The following is a 9,873-nucleotide window of genomic DNA, read 5'->3' on the forward strand; positions in this document are numbered from 1 at the left end:
AACTATTAGTTTAATGTGATAGCTTTATTACTTGATATAATAATAAGTTTTATTATCATTTCTGAGCATAACAGAGAATGGGAAGGGAGCAGGTGTAAAACTACAGCCTCCCCTGCCTGGCTTCCCCTCTTCTATGGGCAGCACCAGTGCATCTCATCTGCATCTCTGAATAGGGTCAGATTTTGTGGACTCTGCTTCCCCAATCCCATGTGGGACTCAGGAACATTGCATCAGTGCACACCCATAGTTTAGAGTGTGAGAATCTCCCAGGAAAACACAACATAGCCATGTGTATTATCAATCGCAAAGCAAATAGGAAATATTAAGAAACTGGTAGATAGCAAAAAGCAAGTCACTGTCCTTAGAGAGCCTATGGCCACCGAGTCTAGAATTGCAAAGAGAGTTCCCTGCCTTAGTATCCCCGTAATGGGAGAGCAGCTCTTTTGCAGTTCCAGGGTTTCTGGGATGAGGCCTCTGTGATCTGCTTACTGTGGGGATCATTTAGAATCTCACAGACTATCCGAAGCATAAAAACCATGTTGGTTTGAATAGAGAAATGCTCTCAGATAATCCTCATTGCACAAAGTTCTCAGATATATGCACAGATTGAAAGGAGTTTCAAAAATAACAGCACTGTTATAGAAGAGGACGGAATCCTTAGATTTATTGTGACAGCGCACATCTTGAAATAAATATTAATACAGTAGAGAGAGAAAGTAAAGCAAGAACATAAGGGAATCATAACATAACGTAGAAATAACAAAGAAATATCTAGGGTTACCAGGCCTATGGGATTAAATTTTGGAAGTCTTTGTTCAGTCTATAACACTATGAAATTGAAACAGTGATGACCTATATATATATATATATATATATATATATATATATATATATGTATATATATATTTGTGTTGATCAGTATGCCAACAATGAGTCACATATTTCCACTCAGTCCTGGAACTGTATGTAGTATAACTGTGCTTCGCAATTTAACCAAGTTTTATATACCAAGGTAGGTGGACATGAACTGCTGTCTAAAGCACAATTGTTGACAGAGCCAAGTTAAGGCACATAGATCACATTGCTAAATCTTCGGTAACTTTCCTGGATTCTGCTGATGCAATAAAAGTAGTGGAGGCCATTTCTCTTACAGTCACTGAAAGGGAAGCTGGGCCGTGGAGCCCACAATGGTGTCACTGGAGTGGAAAGGCAGGAACAAAACACAGGTGAACCCCTCAGTGAATGATGTCACCCACCAGGGTCTTCCCAGCAAGAGCTTGCTGGCTAATCATGTGGAATGTGCACAGTGAACATGGTCTCAATATCAGACTCCTGGGTCCTATGGGCCCTGTCACAGAGGCTTCTCCACACTCTGTGGTCTCTCCTGGACCCAGAGCACCAGGACCCAGAGAGCCACAGCTCCATGTCTACAGCTCAGTGCTGCACCTGCTTCAGGTTGATCTTTGTGTGATACAGTGACTGCATTCTGCTGAGAGCTTGTGACAGGCAGGGGATTTGGAGAACAAGCAGAGCAGCAGCAAGAGGTGTACAGCAGGGCCTCCAGGTTCTGAACAGAGGGCAAATTGTGTGATCCGTGCAAGAGAACCAGGACCACATGTCTGCTGGAATATAGCACAGTATTATTCACCCTTAAGAGAGTAAAATCACCCATGGGTATGATTCTTGTATTGCTGGATAATTCTTGTGTTGTCCACATATTTTTTTCAGTAAACAGTGGATTCAGTGGAAGCTCCTGGTATATGCAGCTCCCAAGATTGAACAAATCCCTGACTTCTGCAGGTTGAGTTCATTCACGTGGCCATGGCATGCAGAGCACACAGCGAGTGATCACAGAGACCTCCGCTGGTCACCGTGGATAAACAGTCTCACATCTCCAGACACTGCATCCAGTGCTTGAATTCTTTGCTGTTTAACAAATTCAGGTGTTTTTTATTTAATTTCTTTTACACAGATATTCTGTCCTCCATTGTGGCTGTTATGAATGAAGCTAGTTTGATTGGTGTGACACAAGATGCTGTGTGAACTGCTGTTTTTGAGGAACTTACTCAGAGGTCTGGGAGGGCAGCTGCTGGGTCTCACAGAAATTTCTAAGCCCTTCCCAAACTATCTGCTAAGAGGTAACAAGTTCTTCATTTTCATCAGGAATTGATAGCTTAGTTGTTCCAGTACTTGTTTGTTTGTTTGTTTGTTTGTTTGTTTAAGATTTCCATTTATTAATATTTGACAGTAAAGAAAATAGACAGATTTCAATAACCTATTTATTATGGTTTACAAATTAGCATTCTCATGTCATGTATTTGTGTTTGACATATTTTAGATCTTATATTTGTTAATACAGACTTTTGAAAGGGCAAAAGTTAATAGAAAAAAAATGAAGCATTACTGCAATCATTACTGGGGCTAAATAATAACATTATATCCCTGGGATGAGGAAGCAGGAAGTGGTATATACAGAGGAGATGCATTCTGTGACTGATTTTGAGATTTTAATGCAAAATAATTGTGCAGCCTTAAAGACAGTGGTTGACATCACTTCCACTGCAATCATCTTGTTTAGAAAATAAACATCCTACTGGGGACTCTCAAGTCTGCCACCTCCATTGTGTTCCCAAAGATTTGACTCTGGTGTTCACACTAAGCTAAGTCATTGTTTTTATGGGAGGTATTTAAGTTCCACAGGTATGAAAATCAAATGACAAGATGTGACAATAAGGAGAGGAGGTATGTTTCAGCATGAAATGAAACAGGCTCTTTTCTTGACAATGCCAAGACCAAAGGCAGCCTGTTGGGCACTCTCCTGAGCAACAGAGAAAGAGTCCAGGTTAGGTTCAGTGAAATAGTGAATGATTCTAAGTGATACAAACAAAAGCAGTGCTCGTTCTAAATTTCCACCTGAAAATCCAGATGAAAGTAGGGTAAAAGATTATGAAATCTCCTTCCCATATTTCAAGAATTATTTATATTCTTAGTCCAAACAAATCTATATATTTCTGGTGATTTTGGAGACAAAATCAATACATTGCCAACTTCCATTCCAAAATTATCACTAAGCCAATATATTCCAATAAACATAGACTCTAAAAAGGAAATCTTGTAAGTAGCCAGATGTGCTATTTAATATTTTTAATTATTGTGTTTCCTAATACAGTGTAGTCTGAGGTTACCATTCAATAATCTTCCATAGTGTAAAAGCAAGATTTTGTCATTCTGGATAAGGAAAAACTACAGAAATGTTAAAACACAAATGACTTATAGGAAATGGGGTGAAAGAGAATGAATGGGGAAATTTTTAAGAGCAGAGGCTTTTTAGAGCAGTGAAACAACATTGCATCAGGCCAAAATGCTGCCTGTGTGTTATCACACACTTGTTTATCCTGATAAAATGTACAGTATCAAAAGTAAAGAAGAGAAAGAAGAAAGGAAAGGATTCTACGTATATAGGTGTACATATGTATGCATCTGTGTGTGTATATGTACAACATAGGCAGCTACAGTATTCATCTCTGTTACTTCATCCAAAGAACAGTTTGTGCTTTCATTGTTTGATTATTTATCTTTTCCGTGCCTAGATATTGTAACCTGAACAACTGCTTCTAAGATAACAATTTGCAATATATTTATTAGTGTTAATTTCCTACAATTTTTTTGAAATTCTGCATCCCCTTTTTCTGTTTTAAAGTAAAAAAAATTATAACAAAACAGCAAAAACAAAATGTGAACTTTCAAGTAAACTACAGGCTTTGCATGTTTATGAATCTTGGTATTTGCAACAAATTGTAATTGTATGTTAATGATAGACTGCATAGCTAGCTGGACGGGGTTGTGAGGGTTACCACTGTATTTTAAATTTTTCAATGGCCTTAATGCCCTCTAAATTATGAAGCAAGTCTTTACAAACTGTTTCTCAGAATGCATACAAGGGCTTCTCTGCTGCTGTCTGAATAAAGTGATGCCATAACCAACATTGCTCAGAGGGACTCATCTGTGTGCTTCACTAAAGCAGGACAGGCACTGTGATGTCTATTCTGCTAGAGCTGAGGAATAGGAATAGAAAAGAGAGTTAGAGTACAGAGAATTCTGTGCCCTTCTTTAAAGCCTCCCAGGGAACTTGCAGGCCTGGCTGTGTCAGAGAACTGCTCTCAGCCCTTGGACACAGCAGGGCTGACACCTGGGGCAGCGCAGCCTCACACTTCTGCTTTCCATGGTGGTTTTATTATGGCTTGTATCACCACGGGAGGAGTATCATAACCTTGCAGACAGTAATAATTCGCAACATCTTCAGGCTCCAAGCTGTTGATGGTGAGAGTGTAATCTACCCCAGATTCACTGCCACTGAACCTCAATGGGACCCCAGATTTCAAACTGTTTGCTGCATAGATCAGCCATTTAGGAACTTTCCCTGGTTTCTGTTGGAACCAGTACAAAAGGTAGCCAATGTCTTCATTGGCCTTGCAAGTCATGGTGACTGTGTCTTCCACAGAAATATGCAAGGAAGACGAAATCTGAGTCATCTGGATGTCACATCTGGCACCTGAGATTAGAAGCATAACAAATATCAACATGATCTTAGTAAAACAGGACCGCCCTGCAGACACAGGCCCCTCTGGCCAGGGAATTCTAAATAAACTAAAGTACAAGATCAATTTTTTCTTACCTCGGAGCCAGAGCAGCAGAAGCACCAGAAGCTGAGCATAGTCCCTCATGTCCATGCTGTGTCCTGACTTGGACACTTACATCTAGTGTGACAAACTCTAAGAAATCCTGAAGCAGGGCTGTGCTCTGGGCACATGCAAATCAGCAGAGTTAGGCATGGCTGGGCACAACTGCAGGTCTGGCTCATTCAGCACTGGCCTATGGCTCTCTGGGATTCAATGGCCTCAGCTGCTCAGATTTCCTTCAGAGAAGGTGTTTCTCTCTTGAGCCACAGGGCAGAATCTGAGTACATAAGTACAGTGAACTACCGTTCTCTTTATGGTTCACACTGCACCTCGCATCTCTGAATAGAAATGGGGTCTGTAAATTCTGTCCCTCTGTCTCTCATTCCCTAGGTCACTTCATCCCTGTTTCACTCACGGCTGCCACAGTCAGAGCTGTGCACCTTGCTCTCTCACCCACCCTTCCTCATTGGTGACCCCCAGTTCGGACTCTAAGAATCCTCCTGAGAGGGGGATGATAGTCAGGAGCATTACTAATCACAGAAGAAAATGGGAAATACTAGGAACCGGTAGATGGGGAGGACATGGCCTTTTGTGCCCAGAGGCCCCCAAATTCACAGACAAGTAGCACTGAGTTTCTCTTTCTTAAGCCCCCCGATACTATTGCACTGAAATCAGAAAGGGAACTTTCTTTGCAGGCAAAGTACAATTCCCTGGGTGATCCTACACCTCGTTCTATTGCAATGCTTCAGTCAACCTGAACCCCGACACTTTAACCTTAACAGCTTTGGAAAACTGGGTTTACACTCCTAATAAAGAGTCTAGAAACATTATTTTCACTAATAAAATAGTGAGTGCTTTATCCTTCAGAATAAATGAAAAAGGATGTCTAATTGTTTTTTAAAAGTATGCTGAAGCTCCTTCAAAATCTAGTAAGACAAACTAATAAAATGCACAAATTAAAAGCCAAAAAGGTTATTGTCCTTTCCACATACTTTCCACAAAATGTTTTGCATACATTACTAAATTCTGCAACAAAATTAACCAAAATAATAACTTCATAAAATCTCTGGATTCATTGTCAATACAGTCATTGTGTCTTATAAATTAAAAAAAAAAACAGTTAGGTAAATAGAGAATTTTTCTATTTTCCTCTTGTCAAAAAGTTGATATAACTAAAGCTTCATTTTTTCAAAAGGTATATATACACAAAAATATATTTCATGTAATGAAATCCAATCAATCTACCAGTGATGTACTTAATGAGAGGGTAGTTTCTATAATACTTAAAAAAATCACAAAGTGCCTACAACAGCCACAAAAATTTTGAGGAACAGAAATAGAATATGCATAAACTTCTATTCTAAGATTGTATAGGGAGTGGAGATATAGCTCAACAGTAGATAATTTGCCTGGTATGCATAAGCGCCTCAGTCTGATTCCCAGCTCTGCCATCAAGGGTCAAGATTATCAAGTAATTTCAGGGAAAAAATGTGTGCACCATAGGAACAAAAATAAACTGAACAAGTAAAAAAGAAGAGTCCAGAGAAAACACCCACAAGTAGTCATTTCTCCAAACATAGTAAAGTATAGGTTTATGTGTGTGTTTTTCAATACATGGTGAGGAGCAATTGGAAAGGAAAATGAAATTAAGTACATATTGGGAAAATATTGAACCACATGGCATCAGAATAAAAATATGAATTAATAGGACACATGGTCGACAGGTGTGAGTAGGGAAGCTTCAGGAGAAAGAGCAAGAGTGTAACTGTAGGCTGTAAAAGAAGGTAAACTCAAGAAGACACAAATCCATATTATCACAATTACAGGAGAGAAATATGAATACATTAGACTTCACTGAAAGTGGTGAAAGAAATCACAGAATCACAAATAAATGGAAAGTTACCCCCCTGTACTTGGGTTGGAGGAATTAATGCTGCTAAAATGTTCAAACCATCTAAGGTGGATTACAGATTCGGTGAAATCCCCATCAAAATGACATTGAGAAAATTCCACTGGAATAACAAATTATTCTAAATATGCAGCACATTTTCCTGATGTTCTTTTTGACCAATTTCCTCCTCACCCCATGGACTTTTTAAACCCAAGTGTATCTGTTGGCACTACATATTAGATTTGTCCTTTTCTAGAATTTCATACACAAATATATCATCTGTCTTCTATTCCCTACTCCTTTCCTACTTTTACACAGCAGAGCTACTTGTTAGTTCAAGTCATGCTATCCATGTACAAAGGACGGGATCCTCTTCTTTTCTGTGTACTATGTAATAGATGGAGATGTCATAACGTATTGCTTTATGGAGACTGAGGTAAGTTTCCTGTCAGGCTATTATGAATGAGTCTAGTTTGGATGGTTTTAGGCAAAATGTGAGAGAACAGGTGTCTCCAAGTATGTTATTCAAATGTTTGAAATTTCAACTGTTGGATGTGACACTATGAAAACAGGTTTATAAGACTCTGCCAAGCTATTATCCTGGGAAGTCATAAGGTAATCATTTCCAGCAGGAATTGATGTCATATCAGATGCTCATACTAGTAACTTTTTTAAAAATTTTGGTTTATACCGAATAGTAACTAGATGAGGTAGAGGTCATGAAAGCATTTATTAATTACCATTCTCTATGCTTGGAATGTTTTAGAAGCCTGAGAGCTAATCTTAATTAATACAGCCTATCAAAAAGGCAAAAATTAGTAAAGAAAACATTGGAGAGTAGGAATACCTGAAAACATCTTGCCAATGGATTCAAGAAGGAGGGAATGTGTTACACAGAGAGAATGCTCGCTACTGCTAAATGTGAGGTTTTTCTGGGAAAAAAAAATCGGTATGTGTTATAATCGGGGGTTGTTCTGAGAACAATTAGAATCAAGATATGGAGTTTATAATATTATTTTTTATAATGGTCACCCATAGTTAACACAAGAAAATGCAGGAAATCTATCCACAACACTAAAGACATAGAATATTTAGCCAAGGGACTGAATCCCAAAGCCATGTCCCACATGAGTCCAGAGGAAGACCCAGAGCTCATCACAATGCCTCCCATGAGTCCCACTGGAGGTCTCTCTCTCTCTCTCTCTCTAAAGCCCACAAGGTCTCATGACAGTCTCTTTTACAGATCTGTGCTGGGAAGGCCCAAAGGTCAGCGATGGAAGCCAGGAAATCTATACCAGATGTGCTGGTGGGTTGAGGGTTCTATGATGGAGCTGAGAAGTCACACTCACATCAAAGACCGGGTCTGTCCTAAAAAGCACCACAACCATCCCCAGCCAAAGAGAGGCCTCAGGCTCCTCGGAAAACAAGCACAGTCGAGTACGTGCTGGAAAGCCAACATGACCAGTTCATCCTGGAGACCAAGGGGCACACATCGTCCTCCCCAGGCCAGGAAGCAATGCTCAATGTGTAGGCCAGACCTTCTAGAGGAGAACCAATGGCTCAAACAGAAACTCATAGGTGAGCCCACAATGCATCAACGCCTCAACCCAATAGCTTCTCCTTCTTCACGGCTCTATGCTGGCAAATTTTCTCAGGTGGAACATCTATGCTCAGCGCCATGCTGATGTAATCCAGCTGGCATGAACTTGACCACCAATTCTTAATCCATAGCAGTATGTTACTTGAACACTGTGTCCCTACAATGGCTGCAACCTTCTCTGCTGTTGCCATCTTGATTGGAAAACTAGAAAACATTCTAGTGGCCCTGTGATAACCAGGCCACACCATAATATTTACCTAAGAATGAAGTCTATTTTTCCCCCGGGGCTGAAAGGCTGTTTTGATGGAAGGTATTCAGTGCCACAACCTACAAGTCACATATGAAGATGTGGAAATAAGAACAGAAGATACTTGTCTTTGGGAAAAAAATGAAGCCACTGCTTTCTTTCTTCATTTCTAAGAATAAGATCAACACGAGCAAGTGGGAGCTCCCTGACTGGTGGAGAAAGACACTGAGCTGGGTTCAGTGAAACAGTGAAAGGCTCTGAATGATGTAAAAAGAACAGTGAGAGTCTCAGGGTCCACCTGTAAATGCAATTGGTTGTATGAGCACCAGATTTATAACAACATTATATCAATAAAATAACGTAAAGAACAAAGAGTTTAGAACTCCAACTGCTTATTTTAAAATTACAATAGACTCTTAACATAAATCCAAAGAATCAGTTTCCATGTGGTGACCTCTGAGACACACTCAGTACTATGAAAGCACCACAGTATTGCACAGTACAGGATCTAACACACTTGCTATGCCAAGATATTTGTGATAATCATAGAAGCTATAAAGGGAGTCTTGGTAGTAGCAAAATGTATTATTGATTATTTTTATTTCTGTGTTACATAGCAGTATATTGTGACATTGGTTTTTGAAAATCTTCTATAATGTAAACACCAGGATATTATCTTTCTAAGAAAGGGAATGCTATAGACATGGGGAGACATGGTTCACTTACAGAAAACGGAGGAAAAAGAAGCTTCATAGGTACAAGACAGTGGTATTATGACAACACTGCATCATAAAACATTTTGGACATGTGACATTACATCTGTGTCTTGTGCTGAAATATTTAATGTCAAGAGTCAAAATTAATGTGGACTGGGAAATTTGAATTTGAACTTATCATGATGAGTTGCAACAGAGTTGAATTTATGGTGATAATCTACTTTGCAGATGTAGGCACAGAGGCATAAAACACACCTCTGCACTTTAACCTTCGTTTTGAATACAGGTCTCTAAATGGCAGACTTGAAGAGGCATATCTGCAGCCATTATTAATATCCTAAAATCTTATTTCATTGTTCTGTACTGTTTATACTGTTTTATTTTGTTTGATTTTATTCCATTTTGTTTTATTTACTTCATTACGTCTATATGGGAAGTTACTTGGAACATAAGTATATATATATATACATGTTAGCCTCTATTGATTTCTATTACCTTGTTTTGTAGTGCAATATGGATTTAACGGTATTGTTTTGCTTAAAATTATTTTGTTGTACTTTGGTTTTAGTCTATTTAAAATAAAAAATAAAATTAATTAATAAATGTATAACAGTGATAAAAGATTTTAAAAATTATTGCTTGGAACTCAAAGAAGAGTTTCACTGTTGCCAAGTGAATTGAAAATGATGGCGTAATCCACATTACTTCATTAAATCAGGGTCTTTCATTAAATCAGGGGT

The 9,873-nt window shown here is 38.9% G+C and overlaps 1 gene segment (V, D, J or C); it reads right to left on the reverse strand.

Annotated features, from left to right (window-relative positions):
- Positions 1–4,205: 4,205 nt before the first annotated feature.
- Positions 4,206–4,730, reverse strand: LOC134471448 (immunoglobulin kappa variable 1-39-like). The segment is given in 2 exon segments: positions 4,206–4,552; positions 4,676–4,730. Coding segments are annotated over 2 exon segments (402 nt in total).
- Between the last annotated feature and the right edge of the window lie 5,143 nt (positions 4,731–9,873).

This window comes from Cavia porcellus, unplaced genomic scaffold, assembly GCF_034190915.1.
Source record: "Cavia porcellus strain 051 isolate PalLab524CR breed Dunkin Hartley unplaced genomic scaffold, mCavPor4.1 scaffold_18, whole genome shotgun sequence".
In the NCBI taxonomy this organism is placed as follows: Eukaryota; Metazoa; Chordata; class Mammalia; order Rodentia; family Caviidae; genus Cavia; species Cavia porcellus.